Raw genomic sequence first — 27302 nt, forward strand, 5'->3', positions numbered from 1 at the left:
AACTTTCCCAGGGACAAGCTGAATGCAGAATCATGTCCAACCCTCCCAATATCCTGAACCAGAGTGAAAAAGGATGCCTGGAGGCCATCCCCAAATATCATAAATGCTACTGTTTACAGGCAAGAGAATAATAGGGTCTTCTTCTTCTTTTTTACAAAAACACAACTTCACACATTTATTATTTTTCCGACACCCAAATAAAAAATAAAACAAAATAAAGGAGAATAAGAATGTCAATCCATGAAGAAGCAGTCCATTGAATAAATAGATCCACCCAGGTTTACATATAAAACAGCACAAGGGGAGGTGAAGGGGGAGAGGCAGAGCGCCCGCTGAGGACCTCCTCCAAACCCCTCTGCCTTGACCTAGGGAACTGTAGAGCAGGGAGGGACCCCCAAGGGTCATCCAGCCCAACCCCCTGCGGTGCAGGAATCATCACACGGGCAGGAGAAGGAGAGGCTGTCCTTCAGGACTTTGGGATCAGAAAAACCTCCCGTCTCTTCAGCGATACAGGAGCTCAAAATCTACCCTCTCACGCTTCTTCGTCTCCTGAGTTCTCAGATGTTGGCACAGGCGTCGGTGGGCGCAGGACTCCTGGGTTCTTCTCTGGAGCGGGGGGCAAACGGGGGGCTCGGAAGGACACCCAGGTTCTTTGGAGAGGGGAGAAGGTGCCGAGAGGGCGAAGAGCCTCGGTTGCCGCGGGGCAGATCCGGGGTGCGTTTCGAAGGGAGGGAGTCGCTGGGAGGGGCTGCAGCATCCACAAGGTGGGAGGTGGGGAGAGAGGGAGGGCAAAGGGGGAGGTGGGCTGCCCACCCATTTCAGGGGCATTTCCTCTCCACGCACTGTTTGCCCCCTTCCTCGTATTCCTGTTTGGAAATCCACATCTGCTGGAAGGTGCCCTGAGAATGAGAAGAAGGAGAAGAGGAAACGAACCCAGGTGTCCGGGTCTTCCCTCCCAGGCCCCCAACTCGAAACTCAGAGACCCCTGAGCTACACACACCAGCACCTAGTCCACGAATCCCGGTTCCCTAGGCTGGATTAGACCCTGAGCAAAATAAACCAAGGGGAGGGGGCAGGGCCGTCTTAAACGCCCCTGCCGCTGTGGTGCGCCGGATCTCTCCGGCGCCCTCCCGCCCCGTTTCCCAGCGCGGTGGGTGGGTGGGCGCCGCGCGGCCCCCACAGGCGCAGCTGCGCGACGGACCGGCGGATCGGCCGGCCAGCGGGCGGGCGCAGCTCGCGGCGCCTTTCTGGCGGGCCGGCGCCATGGTGCCCTGCGCCACCGGGGGTCTACCTAGAGCCGGGCCTGGGAGGGGGTGTTATGCAGGCATCCCCAAACTGCGGCCCTCCAGATGTTTTGGCCTACAACTCCCATGATCCCTAGCTAACAGGACCAGTGGTCAGGGATGATGGGAATTGTAGTCCAAAACATCTGGAGGGCTGAAGTTTGGGGATGCCTGGTGTTATGTATTCAGTGGGTCTCTGCCTCAGCTTGAGTCTGGACGAAGGATTCTGAGCTCCTGTGTTCTGATTCGATACACGTCGTCCAATCACAGAACATTTCAGGATTTGGGCCTCTGCCATTGGCCCTTGAACTCTGAGTCGTGATTCGCAGCTTGGAAGTTTAGACAGCCAATCACGTTGGGAGTGGGCGTGGCCCAGACTTTCAGAAATGTCCATGGACCATATCATGGGCATAGCTTGGGGGGGGGGGCAGCTGCCCCTAATCTTCACCCTAACACTAATCCATGGACCATATGGTGCAACTGAACCCGGTTCTCCCCCCCCTCCAAAGTCCCCACAAAAGATGAAATGAGAGGGAGGGAGAATAATAGTGATTAATGATATACAAATCTGTCAATTTTGTTTCATTTCGAAAAACGAAATTTTATTCTACAAGTCATTGCTGTTTATATTCTGAATTACCTATGTGTCTCCGAAAATAAGACACCGTCTTATATTTATTTTTCTCAAAAACAACAACACTATGGCTTATTTTCAGGGGATGTCTTATTTTTTTCCTCCTCCTCCTCCTCCTCCTCCTCCTCCTCCTCCTCCTGCCGCGGCCGGCATTGGTGCTGTGCCTATCACTATGTCTTATTTTCGGGGTATGGCTCATATTCCTTGAATGCTTAAAAATCCTGCTGTGGTTTATTTTATGACCATGTCTTAAAATAGGGGAAACAGGGTAGATATACATGGGGGCACCAACATCTTTTAAGTGCTTAGGGCCTCTAAAGCAGGCATCCCCAAACTTCGGCCCTCCAGATGTTTTGGACTACAATTCCCATCATCCCTGACCACTGGTCCTGTTAGCTAGGGATCATGGGAGTTGTAGGCCAAAACATCTGGATGGCCGCAGTTTGGGGATGCCTGCTCTAAAGGTTCTCCAGAGAACCCAGGAGTCCAGGCTCCCAGCCTCCCACCCGCTTTCCCCACCCCACCCCTCCTCTTCCTTTGACCCACAACAGCCTCCAGGGCCCCAGACTCACTAGAGAGGCCAGGATGGAGCCCCCAATCCAAGGGCTGAACCTCCTCTCCATGGTGCTGTTGCTGGCGATCAGCTTCAAGCGCATACTCTGCAGGATGCGGAGAGAGAGAAAAGAGGGGTTTGCAGATGTTAAAACAGTCTTGTCCTGCCCTCTGCAAACTAACCGGTGTTATGACAATAATGTGCGCACACAGGCAAAATTAGGAAAAATTCAGTGAAAAAAACCAGGCACTTTGTTTTAGTATGCGGAACAATCCTGAAGCCATCTTGGCTCTCTTGTTGTTGTTGTTGTTTAGTCGTTTAGTCGTGTCCGACTCTTCGTGACCCCATGGACCAGAGCACGCTAGGCACTCCTGTCTTCCACTGCCTCCCGCAGTTTGGTCAAACTCATGTTCGTAGCTTCGAGAACACTGTCCAACCATCTTGTCCTCTGTCGTCCCCTTCTCCTTGTGCCCTCCATCTTTCCCAACATCAAGGTCTTTTCCAGGGAGTCTTCTCTTCTCATGAGGTGGCCAAAGTATTGGAGCCTCAGCTTCAGGATCTGTCCTTCCAGTGAGCACTCAGGGCTGATTTCCTTCAGAATGGATAGGTTTGATCTTCTTGCAGTCCATGGGACTCTCAAGAGTCTCCTCCAGCACCACAATTCAAAAGCATCCATTCTTCGGCGATCAGCCTTCTTTATGGTCCAGCTCTCACTTCCATACATCACTACTGGGAAAACCATAGCTTTAACTGTACGGACCTTTGTAGGCAAGGTGATGTCTCTGCTTTTTAAGATGCTGTCTAGGTTTGTCATTGCTTTTCTCCCAAGAAGCAGGCGTCTTTTAATTTCGTGACTGCTGTCACCATCTGCAGTGATCAAGGAGCCCAAGAAAGTAAAATCTCTCACTGCCTCCATTTCTTCCCCTTCTATTTGCCAGGAGGTGATGGGACCAGTGGCCATGATCTTGGTTTTTTTGATGTTGAGCTTCAGACCATATTTTGCGCTCTCCTTGGCTCTCTTAAGGACCCCAAATACTCTCTCTCTCTCTCTCTCTCTCTCTCTCTCTCTCTCTCTCTCTCATATATTATTATTAAATTTTCTGTTTTACAATTTGGAATGCTCATTCAAACATCCTTAAAATATCAACGACTTCCCTTCTTTTTCCATGGTTCATTTTTCATATCATAAATCCCTGCATATTTTACAAAAACTAAACCATTCAGTATTCCATTATTACATCCATCAAAACTTATTTACACTGTTGAATTTATCTTAATGCTGCCAGCATTTTCGAGTGCACACAGTTTGCCCCCCATATATTCTATAAACCAGGGGTTGCCAAACTACAGCCCGGGGGTCGGATGCGGCCCAATCGCCATCTAAATCTGGCCCGCGGACGGTCCAGGGATCAGCATGTTTTTACATGAGTAGAATGTGTCCTTTTATTTAAAATGAATCTCTGGGTTATTTGTGGGGCATAGGTTCATATTTTTTTCAAAATATAGTCCGGCCCCCCCACAAGGTCTGAGGGACAGTGGACCGGCCCCCTGCTGAAAAAGTTTGCTGACCCCTGCAATAAACCTTCTCCAATCTTCTTTCAACGAATGTTCTTCTTGTTCTCTCATTCTATATATTAAGGCTGCGAGTTGTGCATATTCTGTCAACTTCTTTAGTTGGGACCTTTAACACCTGGGAATTTCAGTCTGAATTATCCCCAACAGAAAGGACTGGTTTTTTGGGTAATGTACCTTTAAACCTTTTCTTTGGGTGAATTTGGGATGGTAGAGTCGCCCCTCTCAACCGAATGGGCCAGGACATTCCCCCTTCCCTGAACTTGGTTTAGATTGGTTGGCCCTTTGGATCCCACCAGACTCTGCTGTCTTGATGGCAGAAAGTGAGGAGGAATTAAAGAACCTTTTAATGAGGGTGAAAGAGGAGAGCGCAAAATATGGTCTGAAGCTCAACATCAAAAAAACCAAGATCATGGCCACTGGTCCCATCACCTCCTGGCAAATAGAAGGGGAAGAAATGGAGGCAGTGAGAGATTTTACTTTCTTGGGCTCCTTGATCACTGCAGATGGTGACAGCAGTCATGAAATTAAAAGACGCCTGCTTCTTGGGAGAAAAGCAATGACAAACCTAGACAGCATCTTAAAAAGCAGAGACATCACCTTGCCGACAAAGGTCCGTATAGTTAAAGCTATGGTTTTCCCAGTAGTGATGTATGGAAGTGAGAGCTGGACCATAAAGAAGGCTGATCGCCGAAGAATTGATGCTTTTGAATTATGGTGCTGGAGGAGACTCTTGAGAGTCCCATGGACTGCAAGAAGATCAAACCTATCCATTCTTAAGGAAAGCAGCCCTGAGTGCTCACTGGAAGGACAGATCCTGAAGCTGAGGCTCCAATACTTTGGCCACCTCATGAGAAGAGAAGACTCCCTGGAAAAGACCCTGATGTTGGGAAAGATGGAGGGCACTAGGAGAAGGGGACGACAGAGGACAAGATGGTTGGACAGTGTTCTCGAAGCTACGAACATGAGTTTGACCAAACTGCGGGAGGCAGTGGAAGACAGGAGTGCCTGGCGTGCTATGGTCCATGGGGTCATGAAGAGTCGGACACGACTAAACGACTAAACAACAACAGACTCTGCTGTTCTGTGTCTCCATGTTGCCTGCTGAAGAGCCCTGTGTGACTCCGAAGTCCCTCTTTCTTTCTTTCTTTCTTTCTTTCTTTCTTTCTTTCTTTCTTTCTTTCTTTCTTTCTTTCTTTCTCCCCCCCCCCCCTCACACACACAAACTCACCGGTGGCGTTTTCTGAGAGAGTTCCCGGTTGAGGCGATCCGTGAAGCCTTGCAGCAAAGTGTTTCCCCCTGTGACGATGACGCTTCCGTAGAGACCCTTCGGAGAAAGGATAGATGTTATATTAGCAGCCGGTTTTTTTGGGGGGGGGCACCTTCGAGTTCCTTTAACTCGGAGGAATCTGCCTTTCCCCAACCATTGTGTTGTGGGTCTCCTTGGTCCGGTCAACAACTCCCCTTCCAATTCCATCCCATTAACCCCCTAGAGCAGGGGTTCCCAAAGTGGGTCAAAACGCCCCCCTGGGGGGCAGTGGGATGTCCTAGGGGGGTACCAAGAGGCAAGGGGGACTGGCAGGGGACGGGTTGCTGCAGGTGTAAATGGCTGTCACTGGAGGCAGTCCACCCATTTTGTTGAATTAACTTGAATAGTTTTAATTGGATTTTGAATAAAAGCACAATCACCGTTTTGAATTTTATTGCATTATTACTTTTCTTTGTGGGTCGTGCAAAGCATCTTTTTAAAACAACAACAACAACAACAACAACAACAATAACAACTTACTGAACGTCTCTTTCCATACTAAGGGAAGAGGGGATATCGGAAAGGTCTAACAGCCTATATTTCCATGCTTCATTTAGCTGCATGTTTTGTGACTACAAATATCTGCTAGGGTTCCCTCACTGAAGAGTACTGAACGCGCCCCAAACTTGGATCTTGGCACCCAGGAATTCTCCTTTCTATGTTTTTGGTTTTGTTTTGTTTTTGCAACCGCAGAATATACCGGAAGCGTTATGAACCGGAGCAAAAATGGCCAGCTCCTCTTGCCTCAGAAACCCACAAATACTTGGCCCCAGACCGGAAACCCTAGCAGGGGGCAAGGTAAAGGACCCCTGGATCGTTAAGTCCAGTCAAAGGCGACTATGGGGTTGCGGCGCTCATCTCGCTGTCAGGCCAAGGGAGCCGGCGTTTGTCCACAGACAGTTGTCTGGGTCACGTGGCCAGCAGGACTAAACCGCTACCGGCGCACGGAGGACCGTGACGGAAACCAGAGCGCACGGAAACGCCGTTTACCTTCCTGCCGCAGTGGTACCTATTTATCTACTTGCGCTGGCATGCTTTCAAAATGCTAGGTTGGCAGGAGCTGGGACAGAGCAACAGGAGCTCACTCCGTTGCGGGGATTCGAACCACCGACCTTCCGATGTGGTTTAGACCACAGCGCCACCCGCATCCCCTACTAGGAGGGGGGCAGAGTTAAGGTGAGGGGACACAACTCACTGGCCGGATATCGATGTCACACATCCCGATGCTGGTCGTGACCACGTGGCCAACCCCCAACATTGTGTTCCCAGACAGGCCCTAGAGAGAGAGAGAGACAGAGAGGCAGAGATTGAGGGAGTTTGGGGTGTTTAGCTTGGAGAAGAGGAGACTGAGAAGGGATAGGATAGCCACCTCTGAATATCTGAAGGGCTGTCACATGGAAGACGGAGCAAGCTAGTTTTCTCCTGCTCCAGAGGCTAGGACTCGAACCCAAGGCTTCAAGTGACAAGAAAGGAGATTCCGACTAAACATAAAGAAGAACTTTCTGACAATAAGAACCGTTTGACAGGGAAACAGATTTCTTCGGAAGGTGGCGGACTCTCCTTCCTTGGAGGCTTTTAAGCAGAGTTTGGGTGGCCATCTGTCAGGGATTCTTCAGCTGCAATACCTGCTTTGCAGGGGGTTGGACTAGATGGCCCTTGGGGGTCCCATGCAACCCTACTCGCATCGGTGCTTGCTGAAAGCACTGAGGCCGTCCAGATGTTTAGTAAGCTGACACAGTTTTTAACATTTTTACTCTATTTAAACTTTTCAGAAGTGCTAAATTATTGTTAAAAACTCGTCCAACTTGTCCTTAGAGACCAACTAAGTTTGTTCTGGGTATAAGCTTTCGTGTGCATGCACACTTCGTGCTACCGGACAAGTTTTTAATTTGTTTCAACTGCGTCAGACCAACACGGCTACCTACCTGAATCTTAAATTATTGTTAGCTCTTCCTAGAGATAATCTTAGTGCTCAGTATTATCAGTTTGCTTTTCTGCAAACCGCTTTGATTTCCGGCTCCCCCCCCCCAAATAAATTTAATTCTGAATAAGCAATAAAAAAAATTCTGAGGCTACACCCCTCCCTGCGCCCCCTGACCTGGCAGAACCCCCCTTGATTTCAATGGTAGTTGCTTCTGAGTCGCTATGTTTGGGATTGCAACGCTCCTCTGTCGGAACTCTGCGCAAGCTCCAAGCCTCTGTGTGCATTGAGGTGGGTTTTTGTTTCTTGCGATCAAGCGGTGCGCAAATTTTCCGAAAGCAAATCAGTAAGTAGGAGCGGGCGCAAACTCCCCGTCCTTGCCTCGCTCCTTATTTCATCTTCTGGCCCCCCTGCCCGCTCACCTTCACGTTGGAGGGGTCGAAAAGCCCCTCGGGGATACGAAGCCTCTCTGCCCCGTAGTCTGTGTTGTAGCCGTTGGGCATTTCGTAGTGGACGGTGGGCATCTGTGCGGCCACCCTGCTCGGGACAAGAGGGCGAGGGGTTGGGAGAAGGAAAAAGGGGGTCCAGGTACCTGGCTGTGCCACCTGCAACCCCCCCCAACTGATGACCTCCCCAGGAGTCCCAAAACAACTGGGGGGCATCACTAGGTCGAGAGAAGCCTGCAATGGATGCAGAGAGAGCCATCCCAGACCAGGTCTGCCCTCCAGGGAACATACATATTTTTGTGTCGGGTGGGCGATTTGTAAGCAGACGTGCCTTTGGAACTCCCTGCCTCTTGACAGTTAGCCAGGCCCCTTTGCCGTACGCTTTTTTGGCGCCTTCTGGAAATGTTATTGTTTATGCCCAACGTGGGACTCGAACCCATCGCCCCATTGTTAAGAGTCTCTCTCGTGAGTCTCGTGCTCTACCAGCTGAGCTGGCACAAGTTTCAATCTGTTGGGATTTTTTTGAGCCTACTGGTCTTTTAACTTTGCATCAACTTACGCTATTGTGTTGTTAATTTTCCTCACTGTTGATTTTATTTTGTTTTGTGGGGGGTTTCCAGCCTCCCCTAACCCTCCATCTGCATTGGACTACAACACCCATGAGCCTCAGACGACCCCGCCATGGAGGTCACCTTGTTAAGGACGGCTGCCATGATCCTTCCTGGACTCAAGTGCTAATTGATGAGTTGGGGTTCGGGGGTTGGACTAGATGACCCTTGGGTACCCCTTCCAAATCTACAAGTCTGTGATTCCTTAGATCTGGAAAACTGATCTAAGGTGTCCAAGAAAGGTGCTGCTGTGTCAGTCTCCCAAGTAGCACGGGACGCTCTGTCGTTCTTGCTACCTGGCTGCCCTGTCTTTTCTTTCGCTGAGTTTCCACAGGAGAAACTCGACTCCCCACATCGTGATGCAAATCTATTTCTGTCTTGTAGTGTCTGCACTGAAGGGTCACCTCCACTTTGTCCCCAAACTGCCGTCCTTTTGCCTCCCTCAAATCTAAACCTTCCTCTGACACGAGCGAATAAGCTATACATTCCGACTTTCTATACAGTTGTACAGTACTTGGGTTCTCAAACTTAATCCGTTCCGGAAGTCCGTTCCAAAACCAAAGCGCGCTTTCGCATAGAAAGCAATGCAAAACAGATTAATCCGTTCCAGGCTTTCGAAAACAACCCCTAAAACAGCCATTTAACATGAATTTTGGTGACAGCAGTCACGAAATTAAAAGACGCCTGCTTCTTGGGAGAAAAGCAATGACAAACCTAGACAGCATCTTAAAAAGCAGAGACATCACCTTGCCTACAAAGGTCCGTATAGTTAAAGCTATGGTTTTCCCTGTAGTGATGTATGGAAGTGAGAGCTGGACCATAAAGAAGGCTGATCGCCGAAGAATTGATGCTTTTGAATTATGGTGCTGGAGGAGACTCTTGAGAGTCCCATGGACTGCAAGAAGATCAAACCTCTCCATTCTGAAGGAAATCAGCCCAGAGTGCTCACTGGAAGGACAGATCGTGAAGCTGAGGCTCCAATACTTTGGCCACCCCATGAGAAGAGAAGAATCCTTGGAAAATACCCTGATGTTGGGAAAGATTGAAGGCACTAGGAGAAGGGGACGACAGAGGACGAGATGGTTGGGCAGTGTTCTCGAAGCTACGAACATGAGTCTGACCAAACTGCGGGAGGCAGTGGAAGACAGGAGTGCCTGGCGTGCTCTGGTCCATGGGGTCACGAAGAGTCGGACACGACTAAACGACTAAACAACAACAACAAACATGAATTTTACAATCTAACAAGACCATGGATCCATAAAATGAAAGCAATAAACAATGTACTGCAGTCACACAATCAATCCATTGGTAGCTGAACCGGTTTCCACACAGTCACAGAAACAAAACAAAATAAATTACAAAAACAGACAGACCTCAGCGTAACACTCAAAACGGAAGCGTAACACTCAAAATGGAGCACGTTCGGCTTCCGAAAAAAGTTGGCAAACCGGAACACTTCCGGGTTTGCAGTGTTTGGGTTCCAAGTTGTTTGAGTACCAAGGCATTTGAGAACTAAGGTACCACTGTATGCCACATTTGTTTTACAGACCTCCTTGCTGCATTGTAAAATCACGCCGGCATGCTTCACAGGGAGCAATAGCTGGCTAGCCAGGCAGCTAGTCGTATATTCATCTTTATAAAAATAATTATTGCATGTATTGTGGCAGCACCTGCACTTCGGAACTCCCTGCCTCTTGATATCAGGGCACGCATCTTCACTGCACTGGCTAAAAACATTACCGTTTAGACCAGCCTAGCCATGTGTTTAGAAATCTATTGTTACTTTTGTGTGTGTGAAAGTTTTATATTGTTGTCATTTATTTTTCGCCATCCATAATCTTCTTGCTTCGTTTTTGTTTTGTTTTTTGAAAAACCGCTCTGACGTTCTCTTTCCATGATAAAGTGGTGTGTAAATTTTACGGAATAAATAAATAAGTGTTCAGAGGCCTCTGAGCCTGAGAAGCAGCAAAAGAGGGTTCCCCAAAGGTCAGGTGGAGCAGATTATAAGGAGCGTGGCCACCAAGGAAAGGGTGTGAATTTTGCACTGCAGGAGCGGGTTGAATTGGATGACCCTTGGAGGGTCCCTTCTAACTCTACAATGATTCTACGGAAATTACAACTAATCCAGAATGCAGCAGCCAGACTGGTGATTGGGAGTGGCTGCCGAGACCATATAACACTGGTCCTGAAAGACCTTCATTGGCTCCCAGGATGTTTCCGAGCACAGTTCAAAGTGTTGGTGCTGACCTTGAAAGCCCTAAATGTCTTTGGCCCTGTATACCTGAAGGAGTGTCTCCACCCACATCGTTCTGCCCGGACACTGAGCTCCAGCTCCGAGGGCCTTCTGGCGGTTCCCTCGTTGCGAGGAGTGAGGTTACAGGGGACCAGGCAGAGGGCCTTCTTGGTGGTGGCACCCACCCTGTGGAACACTCTCCCATCAGAGGTCAAGGAAATAAACAGCTACTGTATCTGACTTTGAGAAGACATCTGAAGGCAGCCCTGTTTAGGGACGTTTTAAATGTTTGACAGGGCCGGCTCTAGGTAGAGCCCCGGTGGCGCGGCGCGGAAACCATGCTGCGCCCTGCGAGGGCAGGGGCACCGGAGCGATCTCTGCCCCTCAGCGCCAGGGCGCCCGACCTGCTCGGGAGTGCCCTGATGTTTGATGTTTTATCGCTTTTTCAAAATTATTATTATTAGTATTCTGTTGGGAGCTGCCCAGAGTGGAGAGAACAAGGAGAAATGTAAAGTACTACACTCGGGCAAAAAAAATGAAAGGCACAAATACAGGATGGGAGACACCTGGCTTGAGAGCAGTACATGTGAAAAGGATCTAGGAGTCTTGGTAGACCACAAACTTGACATGAGTCAGCAGTGTGATGCAGCAGCTAAAAAAGCCAATGCAATTCTGGGTTGCATCAATAGGAGTATAGCATCTAGATCTAGGGAAGTAATAGTACCACTGTATTCTGCTCTGGTCAGACCTCACCTGGAGTACTGTGTCCAGTTCTGGGCACCACAGTTCAAGAAGGATACTGACAAGCTGGAACGTGTCCAGAAGAGGGCAAGCAAAATGGTCAAAGGCCTGGAAACGATGCCTTATGAGGAACGGCTTAGGGAGCTGGGTATGTTTAGCTTGGAGAAGAGAAGGTTAAGGGGTGATATGATAGCCATGTTCAAATATATAAAAGGATGTCATATGGAGGAGGGAGAAAGGTTGTTTTCTGCTGCTCCAGAGAAGCGGACACGGAGCAATGGATTCAAACTTCAAGAAAGAAGATTCCACCTAAACGTTAGGAAGAACTTCCTGTCAGTAAGAGCTGTTCGGCAGTGGAATTTGCTTCCAAGGAGTGTGGTGGAGTCTCCTTCTTTGGAGGTCTTTAAGCAGAGGCTTGACGGCCATATGTCAGGAATGCTTTGATGGTGTTTCCTGCTTGGCAGGGGGTTGGACTGGATGGCCCTCGTGGTCTCTTCCAACTCTATGATTCTCTTTCCATGATAAAGTGGTGTGTAAATTATACGGAATAAATAAATAAGCCTGAGAAGCAGCAAAAGAGGGTTCCCCAAAGGTCAGATGGAGCAGATTATAAGGTGCGTGGCCACTAAGGAAAGGGTGTCATTTTTGCACTGCAGGAGTGGGTTGGATTGGATGACCCTTGGGGGTCCCTTCCAACTCTACAATGATTCTATGGAAACTACAAGTAATCCAGAATGCAGCAGCCAGACTGGTGACTGGGAGTGGCTGCCAAGAGCGTTCTCGGTGGTGGCACCCACCCTGTGGAACGCCCTCCCATCAGATGTCAAGGAAATAAACAGCTATCTGACTTTGAGAAGACATCTGAAGGCAGCCCTGTTTAGGGAAGGTTTTTAATGTTTGATGTTTTATCGCCTTTTCAAAATTATTATTATTAGTATTCTGTTGGGAGCTGCCCAGAGTGGCTGGGGAAACCCAGACAGATGGGCGGGGTATAATTAAATAAATGATGATGATGATGATGATGATGATGAAAGGAAGGAGTCGCCACAGCCAAGTTGGACAGAGGCAATAGATTCTCCGAGGTGGACAGCCAAATTTAAGCCCTCTCTGCTTCAACAGCCCCCCCCGCCGCCGCCGCCACCAACACACACAAACCCCGGTCACCAAACCCATCCCAGATACTCACTGTTCGTCGTAAGGAGAATCTGAAACTTGCAGCACAGAAGCCTGGAAATCTTGAATGACCTCCTGGTGGGGGTGAAGGGTTAGCAACGCAGTAAAGAAAGAGGACTTATTATTCATTTGAACCCTGTTCTCCCAGGCCCTAGTCCTAGCCTTCCGACATGCAGGTCCTCTTTTTTTGGCAACAGGCTGTCATCTCTTAACACCTCCCGCCCCCCAACCCCCCCCCACCCTCAGACGTCCTGGCTCTCAGAATCGCACCCCCTCCCCCTCTCTCTAGGGACCCAGGAGTCCTGACTCCCCAGCTCTCGGTCTTCTCCAGGCTCCTCTCTCCCACTGCCCCTTCCCAAGGAACCCCGCAAGGTCCAGCAAGCTCTCTCACATTGCACATGTAATTGTGCCACGATTTGCTGACTTGCGGCAACTTCTCCTTCTTCTTCCAGTTTGGGGGTGCGCATTCACGGACTGGCTCCTGCAGGGGACCAAAGGGAGGGGAGAGAGAATTTAAAAAAGGAGGGGGGAGTTGGCAGACTTTTCTTCATGGGCTGTTATTTCCCCAGGAGCAACCTTTCACTCCACCCTCCCTCTTTGGGGAACCACAATTTGAGAAGGATGTTGACAAGTTGGAAGGTGGGGCAGAGGAGGGAGACCAAGGGATGTCCTGGGGTCTGGAAGCCAAGCCTGATGAGGAATGGTTGAAGGAGCTGGGGATGTTTAGCATGGAGGAGTTGGAGAGGTGATAGAATCATAGAATCATAGAGTTGGAAGAGACCACAAGGGCCATCCAGTCCAACCCCCTGCCAAGCAGGAAACACCATCAAAGCATTCTTGACATATGGCTGTCAAGCCTCTGCTTAAAGACCTCCAAAGAAGGAGACTCCACCACACTCCTTGGTAGCAAATTCCACTGCCGAACAGCTCTTACTGTCAGGAAGTTCTTCCTAATGTTTAGGTGGAATCTTCTTTCTTGTAGTTTGAATCCATTGCTCCGTGTCCGCTTCTCTGGAGCAGCAGAAAACAACCTTTCTCCCTCCTCTATATGACATCCTTTTATATATTTGAACATGGCTATCATATCACCCCTTAACCTATTACTTCCCTTGATCTAGATGCTATACTCTTATTGATGCAGCCCAGAATTGCATTGGCCTTTTTAGCTGCTGCATCACACTGTTGACTCATGTCAAGTTTGTGGTCTACCAAGACTCCTAGATCCTTTTCACATGTACTGCTCTCAAGCCAGGTGTCTCCCATCCTGTATTTGTGCCTTTCATTTTTTTTGCCCAAGTGTAGTACTTTACATTTCTCCTTGTTAAAATTCATCTTGTTTGCTTTGGCCCAGTTGTCTGGCCAAATTAAGGTCGTTTTGAAGTGTGATCCTGTCCTCTGGGGTATTAGCCAACCCTCCCAATTTGGTGTCATCTGCAAACTTGCTCAGGATGCCCTCAAGCCCATCATCCAAGTCATTGATAAAGATGTTGAATAAGACTGGGCCCAATACAGAACCCTGTGGCACCCCACTAGTCACTTCTCTCCAGGATGAGAAGGAGCCATTGATGAGCACCCTTTGGGTTCGGTCAGTCAGCCAGTTACAAATCCACTGAATGGTAGCATTGTCTAGCCCGCATTTTACCAGCTTCTTTACAAGAATATCATGGGGCATAGGATAGCCATCTTCAGATATCTGAAGGGCTGTCACATGGAAGACGGAGAAAGCTTGTCTTCCGCTGCTCCCAGAAAGGAAGACCGGAACCAACAGATTCAAATGACAAGGAAAGAGATTCTGACCATAGCTGCCAAGTATCCCGTATCAGCTGGGAAAACCCCTTTTTTCTTACCGTTTCCCGGCGGTCTCCCGTTTAGGTTAAAATCCCGGTATTGTCCCTTAAATCGGCTTCGGCCCGGCAGCCATTTTTCTGGTGCCGCTTTGCCCTTCTATTGGCACCAGAAAATGGCGACGCCGGCGCCGGAAGTCGCTTTTACGTGTTTCCGGTCATGCGTGGAAGCGACTTCCGGCGCTGGCGCCGCCATTATCTGGTGCCCATAGAAGGGCGAAGCGCCACCGGAAGTTGCGTCACGCAACTTCCGGTCATGCGCGCGCTGCCGATCCCGGATCTTTACGTCCGGAACTTGGCAGCTATGATTCTGACTAAACGTTAGGAAGAACTTTCTGAGAGTAAGAACCATTTGACAGAGGAAAGGACTTCCTCGGAAGGTTAATAAACCTCGTTGGAGGTTTATTAAGGAGACGTTGGAGAACCATTTGACTGGGATTTTTTAGCTGTGATTCCTGTGTTGCAGGGGGTTGTGCTAGGTGACCCTTGGGGGTCCCTTCAAACTCTACAATTCAATGACTGTATGTGTTAGACGAGCACTTCCAATAGCCCTAACCCTAGATCTGATTTTTTCCTGCATAAGCCAAGTGCATGGGTAGGCAAACTAAGGTCCGGGGGCTGGATCCGGCCCAATCGCCTTCTCAATCTGGCCTGCGGACGGTCTGGGAATTTGTGTGTTTTTACATGAGTAGAATGTGTCCTTTTATTTAAAATGCATCTCTGGGTTATTTGTGAGGCATAGGAATTCGTTCTCCCCCCCCTCCAAAATTCCTTCCTTTTTTCCCCCTCCAAAGGTCTGAGGGACAGTGGAAAGGCCCCCTGCTGAAAAAGTTTGCTGACCCCGGGCCAAGTGGAAGGAGGAACTCTTTAACTGGACAAATTTGGATAGGTGCAGATAGTAGAGATATACAGAGCTCCTCGTCAAAGAGGCTGGTTATTTCTTAGCGACAGAGCAAGCAAAATTGATTGTTAAGGCAGGATTCTTTCCTCTGGTCTAGATAAGCGCCTAAAGTTTCACTCCAGGGTGCACAAGGTATATACTTAAAATTTATAGGCCAGCCTTCCTCAAGCTAGTGCCTTGTTTTGGACTACTTGCTCTCTCCCCCGTCACCTCCCCAAGGCCTCCATTTCCAGCTCTCCTGCATCCTGGGGACACTGACAGGAATTCTGCACCAAGGAGATGCTGCATCTAAGCCATAGGTCCCCGTCCCCGACTCTGGTTAGTGACGGAACAGGAAGGGGGCAATACCACCTTGGCAGCGATCATGTAGGGAGGGATGATCTCGATGTTCATCTCCTGGAAAAGTTCCCGGCACTGCATGGAGATGAAGTCTCCAGCCAGAGGGGATTTCACGATTCCTGAAAGGGGAGGGAGGGAGGAAAAGAAGTGAGGAATGAAGCAGGGAGAGCGGTGAGCTTCCTGTTCCTGCTGAACACGACCCCTTTGCTTCTCTTCCATCCCCTCCTCTCTGCATCCTCTTCCCAGACCACAGAACCACCTCACTGTTTCTCCAGATCCAAGAGGAGAAGACTCCCGCCTCCCAGAATCCTTTGCACCCATGCACCACTCCTTCTCAACCCACACTTATTGTTACTATTATTAATAGTAATAGGGCTACTGCCATGCGCTCTACGTGGCGCTACCTTTGAAGGTGACCCGGAAACTACAATTAATACAGAATGCGGCAGCTGGACTGGTGACTGGGAGCGGCCACCGAGACCACAAAACACCAAAAGACCTACATTGGCTCCCAGTATGTTTCCGAGTACAATCCAAAGTGTTGGTGCTGACCTTTAAAGCCCTAAACGGCCTCGCTCCTGTATACCTGAAGGAGCGTCTCCACCCCCATCATTCTGCCTGGACACTGAGCTCCAGCGCCGAGGGCCACTGGTGGTGCCCTCCCTGCGAGGTTACAGGGAACCAGGCAGAGGGCCTTCTTGGTGGTGGCACCCGCCCTGTGGAATGCCCTCTCATCAGATGTCAAGGAAATAAACAACTATCTGACTTTTAGAAGACATCTGAAGGCAGCCCTGTTTAGGGGAGTTTTTAAGGTTTGACGTTTTATCGTGTTTTTAATATTCTGTTGGGAGTGGCTGGGGAAACCCAGTTACGGATGCAATCATCATCGAAGGCCCCTTACACAGGTAAACTGGTTCCAAGCTGTTAAGGGCTTTGCATAACAATAACAACACCCTGAACTTGCCTGGTAGCAAATGGGCAAGCAGTGCACATCTCTGAGCACAGGTGTCATATGCTTTTCTTAATAAACGTGCAAGTACAAAAATAAAAAGGCAATCACAAAAAATAAGTATCCCTCCTCCAACCTTGTTGCAGGATGTAACCGTCATGCACTGGGATGGCCGTAGTGTGTGTGGCTCCACTGTCCAGAACGAGACCAGTGCTCCGTCCATTTGCAAAACTGGGGGTCGGGAGTCAAGGTTTCAGCAAGTAAAACTGTGGGGGGTTGGGTGGGGGGGGCTACTTTGCATGCTGGTCAGTTCCCAGGTCAGTTCCCAATGGAATCTACCAGATTCCCTGTCTGGAATTCTCGGACAGCTGCTGCTGCAAACATTTTTGCACCCTTGATTTCAGGAAGGAGGATAATAATACAGTAATAGATCTACATTGGCTCCCAGTACGTTTCCGAGCACAATTCAAAGTGTTGGTGCTGACCTTTAAAGCCCTAAACGGCCTCGGTCCAGTATACCTGAAGGAGCGTCTCCACCCCCATCTTTCTGCCCGGACACTGAGGTCCAGCACCGAGGGCCTTCTGGCGGTTCCCTCGTCGCGAGAAGCCAAGTTGCAGGGAACCAGGCAGAGGGCCTTCTCGGTGGTGGCGCCTGCCCTGTGGAACGCCCTACCACCAGATGTCAAAGAGGAAAACAACTACCAAATTTTTAGAAGACATCTGAAGGCAGTCCTGTTTAGGGAGGCTTTTAATGTTTAATAGATCATTTTATTTCATTTTTCTGTTGGAAGCCACCCAGAGTGGTTGGGAAAACCATTATTATTATTATTAGGTAAAGGTAAAGGACCCCTGACGGTTAAGTGCAGTTGCAGACTCTGGGGTTGAGGTGCTCATTTCGCTTTACAGGCCGAGGGAGCCGGCGTTTGTCCGCAGTTTTTCCGGGTCATGTGGCCAGCAGGACTAAACCGCTTCCGGCGCACCGAAAGCAGAGCAGCGCACGGAAATGCCATTTACCTTCCCGCCAGAGCAGTACCTATTTATCTACAGTCATACCTCGGGTTACGGCTGCTTCAGGTTGCGTGTTTTCGTCTTGCGCACCGCGCCGAACCTGGAAGTACCAGAACGGGTTACTTCCGGGTTTCGGCGCCCGTGCATGCGCAGAAGCACTAAATCGCACTATGCGCAGAAGCGCTGGATTTGCGACCCGCACGTGCGCAAACGCAACGCTACGGGTTGCAAACATGCCTCCTGTACAGACCACATTTGCAACCCGAGTGTCCACTTTACTTGCACTTTTTGGCGTGCTTTTGAACTGCTAGGTTGGCAGGAGCTGGGGCTGAGCAACGGAAGCTCACCCTGTCACGTGGATTGGCAAGCCCAAGAGGCTCAGTGGTTTAGACCACAGCACCCGTGTACCGAAGAAGAAGAAGAAGAAGAAGAAGAAGAAGAAGAAGAAGAAGAAGAAGAAGAAGAAGAAGAAGAAGAAGAGGAAGAAGAAGAGGAGGAGGAGGAGTAGTAGTTAACTGTTGGAACTCCCCACCACCTGATATTTTGGAGTAGCAGACAGAGAGGGGCTAGAAGAGTAATATCCTATATACCTGAAGGAGCGTCTCCACCCCCATTGCTCAGCCCAGACACTTGAGGTCCAGCGCCGAGGGCCTTCTGGCGGTTCCCTCACTGCGAGAAGCAAAGCTACAGGGAACCAGGCTCAGGGCCTTCTCGGTAGTGGCACCCGCCCTGTGGAACACCCTCCCATCGGAGGTCAAGGAGATAAACCTGACATTTAGAAAACACCTGAAGGCAGCCCTGTTTAGGGAAGTTTTTAATCTGCAATATTTTAATGTATTTTGGTATTTGTTGGAAGCTGCCCAGAGTGGCGGGGGAGACCCAGCCAGATGGGCGGCGTATAAATAATAATAATAATAATCTGTTTTGTTGCTGGCCTCGGGTGGGGAGGCAGAGGGACACAGCCTTTCTTTCCCGTTAGGATACGCGGTGAGGACGGCCGTCTTGCAGAGGAAGAACGCTGGGATGCTATAATGCTCGAACATCAGCTCCGTCAGCTTCTCACGCTTGGCCCTTGTGTTCCACTGCAAGAGAGAAGAGGAGGCAAAGCATGAGGGAAACAGAGGCAAACAGAGGCAGGCTGGTTCACATTGCATGGGAGCAGGGGGTTTATTTAGCTGGAATTCCTGCATTGCAGGGGGCTGGTCTAGATGACTCTTGGGGGTCCCTTCCAACTCTACGATTCTTTGATTTGGGGGAGCAGGGCACGGCAGGATACGTACCGGGGCCTCGGACATGAGCACAGGGTGGAGGTTCGGCTCCGATTTGATATGCTTGTTGTAGGTGTGGTCCAAAATGGCTTGAAAGCAGTCCCAGTCTTCAACTGGGGTAGAAAGGAGAATTCGGACAGTTTCAGGAAAGGACCCGCCAGCAACACCCTTTCAACAATTCTCCGTCATTTCAGGGGCTTCCCACTAGAGGGCGCTGCCCACTGAATCAGATGTTTCTTTACAGTGCAGTTTAGTGGGGGAATAGTGACACCTGTGGCTGTTAAAGGAATAACCAGGCAATGTACTTCAATGCACATTAGCGGTTTCCCAGTAACTCCAATGCACTGGGGGGTGCAGCTCAACTGAGGCAGCCTGGAAACGTCTCGATGTTTCTGGGGAAGGTGGGCTTTTATTGGGGGGGGATCTTCATGGCTAAGAGGTACAGATTCTGCAGTGCAGGAGAACAAAAGTGGGGACAAACTGTTGTGCACTTAAACCAGTTTCACCCCTGTTTCAACGACTCCCAAATCGGGGTAGGAAGACCAGCCAATTTCCACACTCTCAGTTATTCTCATTTCTACCAACCTTACATTCAGTCCCACAGATTTTCTACTTCATTTTGCAACTGTTAAAAGGAAAATGTGCTCAGGGAAATTCGTCCGGAATTTAGGGCAAATTTCTCCTAACAAACGCATTTACCGTATTTGTACGCGGTTTTGAGTAACGTACATATTTTCTGAAACAATCCTCCCCCAACATAACAAATATCTGCAGGTGGTTTTTCACTGATATAGTCCTTCCCCCTAAGCTATGCATTTCTGTAACCGCTGGCCGGTTGGAGAAGCAGATTGCAAAATACAGGGACTTGCAAATTCCGAATGCTAGTTCTAATTTATTTATTTTAGAGGGAGATGATAGATTTGCCTTTAAACATGAGCTGAGTTAAAATCCTTCCCCCCACTCTTATAAATTATCCCAACTAAACATAAGACCATAAGAAGAGGCGGTTGAATCAGGCCAGCGGCCCGTCCAGTCCAGCATCCTGTTCTCACAGAAGCCAACCAGATGCCCGTTCTGGGAAACAGGCAAGCAGGATTCGAACCCGAGAGCAACACTCTCCCTCCCTGCGGTTCCCAACAACTGGTATTCAGAAGCAGACTCTTCGCCCTCCCCCCATAGCTGCCATGTGCCATACTCATTCCGTTCTTGAGGGGCGAGATGACCTCTGTGCTCTCCCGGGGGACGTGCAAGGAGTTGGTGTCGATGTAATAGACCTTGCCGGATTTTTTCTCCTTGTCCCCATCCAGCTCCATCGCCGACTCATCATGAGAGAGTAGCCCCACGGTGGTGGGGAAATCTGCCTGCAAAGAGAGAGAGGTGGGGTGGGGTTTTTTGGGGGGTGCGGGAGGAGCGTCGCCCCTCCAGCCTCCCTCTGTTCCTTTCTTTTCCCCATAAAATTTGATTAGAGGTTTTCCATAAAGCAATAATAAACTAATCTTTAGGGAGGCTTTTTAATGTTTAATAGATTATTTTATTTCATTTTTCTGTTGGAAGCCGCCCAGAGTGGCTGGGGAAACCCAGCCAGATGGGCGGGGTATAAATATATTATTATTATTATTATTATTATTATTATTATTATTATTATTATTATTATCAACAATCATCATCATCATCATCATCTAAACAAAAATGGTAAGAGAAAAGAAAATGCAGTCTTCTCTCAAAGGTAGCTCTTAACCAGGCATCCCCAAACTTTGGCCCTCCAGATGTTTTGGACTACAATTCCCATCATCCCTGACCACTGGTCCTGTTAGCTAGGGATCATGGGAGTTGTAGGCCAAAACATCTGGAGGGCCGCAGTTTGGGGATGCCTGCTCTTAACCTTAACCCACAGAAAGGGGTCTCACCTGGGACCGCCCTTTTCACACCCTCCCACATTTCATGACTGTGAAAAGAGGGACGTCCCATTCCATCAGGATAATTTTACTATTTATACCTCACACATCTTACTGGGTTGCCCCAGCCACTCTGAGCAGCTTCCAACATATATAATAACATAATAAAACATTACACTTTTTTTTTTTAAAAAAAACCTTCCCTATGTAGCAGGCATGGCCAAACTTGGCCCTCCAGCTGTTTTGGGACTACAATTCCCATCGTCCCTGACCACTGGACCTGTTAGCGAGGGATGATGGGAGTTGTAGTCCCCAAACTCTGCTGGAGGGCCAAGTTTGGCCATGCCTGCTATACAGGCTTGCCTCCGGACAGCTCGGGAGTCAGATAACCATACCCTCTAACATTTCTCCAATGAAAAATAGGGATGTCCTAAGGAAAAGTGCGCCATTCCAGGGTCAAATCAGAAACCAGGATGGCTTCTCTAAATCAGGGGCATCCCTGGAAAACAGGGACACTTGGAGGGTCTGCAAACTGAAAACGGAGACACTATTTGTATCTTTGTAATGCATGAAAACCTTTCAATAAAAGCGATTTTTTTAAAAAAGAAAGATATAATAAAGAAGAGAGGAATAGATAGGGGAGGGGGGAGAAAGGAAAAGGAAAAAGAGATAAAAAGGATTTCCAATTTCCCATACCAAAGAAATTATTTGAAATATTCACTCTAAGGTGGCATCCAGCAATTCTACCATGTGCTAAGCAATACTTTCCCAATACTGAGTCCCCAAATCCATTCATTTTTCTCAAAGGGGTAAAGGAGGGAGGGGGAGGCTGCAGAGGTGCGCTGGGGGTTCGGTATTTGGGAGGTGCCCCTGGGCCTTGTACCTTAGGGCAGTCTTCGCCAGCATAGCCAGCCCGGACTGAGAACGAGCCAATGTCGAAGACCAGAGCCCCAACCTCATCTACGGAAGAATCAAAGGTATATAGGTTACATTCAGGAATTTGGGGAGGGATCTGTGACATGCCGCCCCCCCTAAGGAGACTTGTAAAGTGCCCAGCTTGCCCCAGTGGTCCCTTGGTTCTCAAACGCCTTGGTACTCAAACAACTTGGAACCCAAACACTGCAAACCCGGAAGGAAGTGCTCCGTTTTGAGTGTTACGCTTCTGTTTTGAGTTACAGGTAGGTAGCTGTGTTGGTCTGAGTCGAAGCAAAATAAAAAAATTCTTTCAGTAGCACCTTAAAGACCAACTAAGTTTTTATTTTGGTATGAGCTTACGTGTGCATGCACACTTCTTCAGATACACTTGAAACAGAAGTCAGTCCCTTATGTATATACAGAGGGTGGGTGGGGTGGGTGGGAATGGGTGATGGGCTGATGGGAGTGGTAAACCTGTAGATGGCTGTTAACGACTGCTGATGACTGCAATTGGTCCTGCGGGGAAAAAGCAAGGGCTGAGGCGCTAAAGAAAGCTTGATCATGCATAATGAGATAAGAATCCAATGTCTTTGTTCATCCCAGGTGGCTCCATGGTTTTAAGCTTGGTAATGAGTTCCAATTCAGCAACTTCTCTTTCCAGTCTGTTCCTGAAGCTCATACCAAAATAAAAACTTAGTTGGTCTTTAAGGTGCTACTGAAGGAATTTTTTTATTTTGCTTCTGTTTTGAGTGCTACACTTGAGGTCTGTTTATTTTGCATTTTGGTTTTTGCGACTTTTTGTTTTGTTTTTCTGACTGTGTGGAACCCAGTTCAGCTACTGATGTGACTGCAGCACATTGTTTATTGCTTTCATTTTATGGATCCATGATCTCGTTAGATAGTAAAATCCATGTTAAATGGCTGTTTTGTTGTTGTTTAGTCGTTTAGTCGTGTCTGATTCTTCGTGACCCCATGGACCATAGCACGCCAGGCCCTCCTGTCTTCCACTGCCTCCTGCAGTTTGGTCAAACTCATGTTCGTAGCTTCGAGAACACTGTCCAACCATCTCATCCTCTGTCGTCCCCTTCTCCTTGTGCCCTCCATCTTTCCCAACATCAGGGTCTTTCCCAAGGATTCCTCTCTTCTCATGAAGTAGCCAAAGTATTGGAGCCTCAGCTTCAGGATCTGTCCTTCCAGTGAGCACTCAGGGCTGATTTCCTTCAGAATGGATAGGTTTGATCTTCTTGCAGTCCATGGGACTCTCAAGAGTCTCCTCCAGCACCATAATTCAAAAGCATCAATTCATGGATCAATGCCTTGTCGTGGCGAAGGGGCTTGAATAACTCAGAGAAGCTATGAGCTACGCCATGCAGGGCCACCCAAGACGGTCAGGTCATAGTGGAGAGTTTTGACTAAACGTGATCCACCTGGAGAAGGAACTGGCAAGCCACTCCAGTATCCCTGCCAAGAAAACTCCATGGACAAAGACAACAGGCATATAAATGACTGTTTTAGGGGTTGTTTTTAAAAGTCTGGAACGGATTAATCCGTTTTGCGTTACGTTCTATGGGAAAGCGCGCCTCGGTTTTGGAACGCTTTGGTTTTGGAACGGACTTCTGGAATGGATTAAGTTTGAGAACCAAGGTACCACTGTATCTTTTCTGTGCCCAATTGGGATATAAAAACTGAATAGGATAAATGGAACAATTCATGAACCGTACAAATGTCTGCAGGCAACTTCTAGGGAACATTCACTAAAAGCTGTGCATGGATGGTGTTTATCGCTGAGGCACCTATCATGTATAAAGCCCAGTGATGTCCTGTTATGTTGGGAGAGGATGCCAAATTATAGGTACATATGAACATATGTGGTGGGAATGCCTGCAAATAGAACAATTTTCGGAAGGCTGTTTTTTAAAAAGATATCTCCGATTACAGCTCGGACAATCCGAATAACCCTAACATTAGCCTTATTTAATTTATATACTTCAGACATGGACCGATTAAGAAGGAATTAGTAACACATTGATTAACAGCAGCTAGAAAATGAATAGCAATCGATGAATGTTGATCGCTGGTATAATATTGTCATACTGGAAATGTTGTCACAATAATTTAGGGTGGCAAGGCAAGGGGGGGGGGAATGTGACATTTTACATTGTATGGTGTGACTTTATTAAATATACAAATGAAACAGCACACTGATAAAAAAATACCTACAACATATATCGCAATATGGCATAGTTAAGCATGCAATACTCTTTAGCTTGCTCCTATTATTGTGCGTTTTCCAAGCTGATTTACTGAAGAACTCATTTAACTGGTTTATGGTAATCATCTCATTATTACATGATGTAAAGTAATATATTTACTATATATATTTCCTATTTCCTATTTACTAAGTAATATATTTACTATTTTGCCCCCCTAGGGACACATATTAATAGTTATGTCATGTTTTATGATTTATGTGTTTACAATTTTGTAACAAGAAAAAATGAATTATTATTATTATGTGCTCTTTAAAAAAAAGAATTCAAGATTTATAATCGAGCAAGCTGAGATTCCTGCATTCCAGGGGGTTGAGCTAGATGACCCTGAGGTTCCCTACAATTTTATGATTCTAAGCAAAGTTGGATGAGAATACATACATTTTATTTTAGTAGATTTTTTTTTAAAAAAACATTTTATAATGTATATAAAACAGACAGAACTATTATAGCAACAGATGAAAATTAGAAGGTGAAAAACAAAGCTAAAATAGCAAAGCCCAAGTAAAGATTGTCAGCTTTATCAGATTATCGAGTCTAGCTCCAGATTTGCCAGGCTTGGGAGGAGAATGCCGATTGATAACCCAAGAGAGATCAGAAAACAATTTACCAAATACTTTTCAGACCTCTATCGAGCTGGACCAGAAGATAAAAACAGAAATGGAATGATATATAAGACAAAATAGACAAAAATTCCAAGTGAAAAGTTGAATACTTTAAATTAATAGATCAGAAATCTCAAATGCCATTAAACAAGAAAAACAGGAAGAGCACCAGGTCCAGATAGATTAACCGCAAAATATTATTTTAAAAAATAGAAAACTATCAAAAATGTACAAAACAAAAGATAATAAGTGTTGGAAGGGTAAAGAAGCAGAAGGTACGTTTTACCATATGTGGTGGCAATGTAAGGTTACAAAAAGTTTTTGGGAAATGATTTATAATTAATTGGGGGGGGGAATGTTGAAAATAACATTTATTTAAAAACCGGAAGCTTTCTCAATAGGTATAACTGGAATGGATGTACCGAAAGAATATGAAAATCTTTTTATGTACACAACAACAGCCGCACGGACATTGATAGCCCAAGACTGGAAAGAAGACCAAGTCCCAACTAAACAAGATTGGCAACTTAAATTAATGGAATATGCTGAAATGGCTAAATTAACAGGAGACTAAGAAATCAAGAAGACAACAAATATAAAAAAGAATGGAAAATGTTTATTGCATATATACAAGAGCATTGTAAAGAAGGTAATACAATAGCAGGTTTTTAAAAAGCACTTGTAATATTAAGGACAATGTTCAAAAATGGAAATAATTAAGGATAAGGACATTATAGACATGTACAATATAAGAGAATATAAAAGAACAAGGGGAGAGAAAGGAGGGAAGTCAGGTGATCGGAGGAATCCCAAAATATTGATTTGATAAGGTGTGAAAATGTTTTATTTTCTATTTTAATTGCATTTGTTTGTTATGGTGTATATGGTGACAATGTTTAAATGTGAAAATTAATTTTAAAAAATTATAAAAAAAGAGAATGCAGATTTCTTTTTAAAAAAACTAGTCTATACCAGCCTTTAAAGTTCTGTCCACGCCTTCGATCCAGAATGCACAATTTTCCTAATTAATTAACTTATAAACCTATAATGGAGACTTCTTCAACCTGGTTCCAACCAGAGGTTTTGAACCTGAACGCCCATCAGCCTCACCCAGGGCACTATGCTGGGAATTGTAGTACGAAACAGCTGGAAAGCACCCGGTAAACAAAGTCTGGTTTAAATACTGCCAACATTTAAGGTCTGCTAAGCAGCTGTGGGTTTGTATTGAATAGAGTCTTATCCTATTCTGCATCCAACCTCTGGTTCTGTTTATGCCTGATTTTTTTTGTTTTGTTTGAGAAACATAGAACTGGAGGGATGGAATCATTTAATCATAGAACTGTAGAGTTGGAAGGGAACCTGAGGGACATCTAGTCCAACCCCCTGCAATGCAGGAATATGCTACTGTCCCATACAGGGATTGAACCCACAACCATGGCATTATCGGCACCACACTCTAACCAATTGTGCCAAATATTGCCACAATGGTACTTTGCCGAAGGACGAGCCCCCTGCCCCAAGGAGCTTGCAATTTATAATCTGACTCAGGGGAGGCAGCGAAGGAAGGGGGGAGATAAAAGCTTGAAAAGACCTGCACCTCAAGGGGTGCCTTGTAATTACAACCATCAGCATAGCAGAAGCAGGGAAACGACCCTTTGGTGCCCCCATTAAACCAACACCCAAGGAATCAGGCAGCTCAAAGAAGCGAGCCAAGTCGCATCCAGCAGGGACACTAAAAACGACATGGATCTGACTCAGGACCAGGCTGGCACCCGAGTTGGACGATGCATAATGACCCTTCTCATAATAAGAGGCTGCTGGACCACCAGGCCAGTGGCCCCATTTAGTCCAGCATCCTCTTCTCCCAGTGGCCAACCAGTTGCCTCAGTGGGAAACCCAGCAAGCAGGATTGGAGCGCAGCAGCAGGAGCAACTCTCCGCTCCTGCGGTGGAGGCAGAGCAGAGCCCTTGCAGGCTTTTCTTTTCCTCCGTGAATTTGGTCTCCTCCTCCTCTGGCTTGGTGGTCCCCACTGCTTCCTGAGGCAGTGAGTTCCGCAGTTCCACTGCCCTCCGGAGTGGCTGGCCAGGGAGGGAGGGAGCCCACAGCTCTGAGCGACGAGCAGGGTGGGGGGCGTAGCACCCTCGGCAGATGCCCAGCCAAGTGCTGGAATGCAGCTGTTGCTGGGGTGGAGTGGAGGCGGTCTGGGATGCTGGCGGCGTAGGGTCTCCTCGGGGTACCCGGCATCCCGCGACCAAACGCATGCAGGGCCCAGAAGTGGGGGGCTGGGGGCTGCCGGGGACCCCCCCCCCAAGCCAAGCAGCTGCAACGCCTATGCCGACACATAGCCTTTACCTCCTCCGTAGACCCCTCCGCTCATCGCGGCTCCGAGGCAGCGCCAGCGCCCCTTTGCAATGCTCTGGGCTGGCTGGGTGGGTTGGCTGCGAGCCCCGGGCTCTGGCTGGGGGGTCGCCACGGACGGGGCAGGGCCGGGCGGGAGAATTCAGCACCCAGGCCAGTGGGCAGCGACCCGGGGAGGGGAGGGGGCTGCAGAGGGAGGGAGAGAGGGAGGGAGGGAGGGAGAGAGAGAGAGATCAAGGTGGAAGGGGGTGGGTGGGAGTCAGGGATGCGTCATAGCCAATCAGGGCTCCGCACCCCCCCCCCCGCCCAGCAGAGTCCCTGATTGGCTGCCATGGGAGACAATGAGAAGAGAGAGAGCAGCTGCATTCTTAAAGGAGCCAAGGCGGGGGGGGGGCTGGGGGCAGCTGAAATCTAGGGAGACTGGGAGGGGGGTGCCGCCACCACCCTACAGTGTTGGGAGGGGGGCAAAGGGCAGAG

At 48.0% G+C, this 27302-nt stretch overlaps 1 protein-coding gene across 1 annotated transcript; it reads right to left on the reverse strand.

Annotated features, from left to right (window-relative positions):
• Positions 1–147: 147 nt before the first annotated feature.
• Positions 148–27122, reverse strand: ACTL6B (actin like 6B). Its single transcript, XM_060282316.2, has 14 exons — positions 26820–27122; positions 21561–21637; positions 19978–20143; positions 18795–18895; positions 18499–18596; positions 16643–16737; positions 15570–15676; positions 12865–12954; positions 12487–12548; positions 7695–7809; positions 6547–6627; positions 5274–5369; positions 2490–2576; positions 148–899 (listed from the first exon to the last, which is right to left on the reverse strand). Exons 1-14 carry the CDS (start codon positions 26842–26844, stop codon positions 819–821), a joined length of 1281 nt encoding a protein of 426 aa, XP_060138299.1. The 5' UTR covers positions 26845–27122; the 3' UTR covers positions 148–818.
• Between the last annotated feature and the right edge of the window lie 180 nt (positions 27123–27302).

The sequence above is a fragment of the Zootoca vivipara genome, chromosome 12, assembly GCF_965207765.1.
Source record: "Zootoca vivipara chromosome 12, rZooViv2.hap1.1, whole genome shotgun sequence".
Taxonomy (NCBI): domain Eukaryota; kingdom Metazoa; phylum Chordata; class Lepidosauria; order Squamata; family Lacertidae; genus Zootoca; species Zootoca vivipara.

Excerpts from the sequence above, each read along its gene's own strand:
- ACTL6B (XM_060282316.2), bottom strand. The coding sequence starts at position 26,844 with ATGAGCGGAGGGGTCTACGGAGGAG. Across the intron at positions 21,638-26,819 it reads CGGAGGGGTCTACGGAGGAG|ATGAGGTTGGGGCTCTGGTC; the intron begins GTAAAGGCTATG and ends ATTCTTCCGTAG. Across the intron at positions 5,370-6,546 it reads GTGACATCGATATCCGGCCA|GGTCTCTACGGAAGCGTCAT; the intron begins GTGAGTTGTGTC and ends CTTTCTCCGAAG.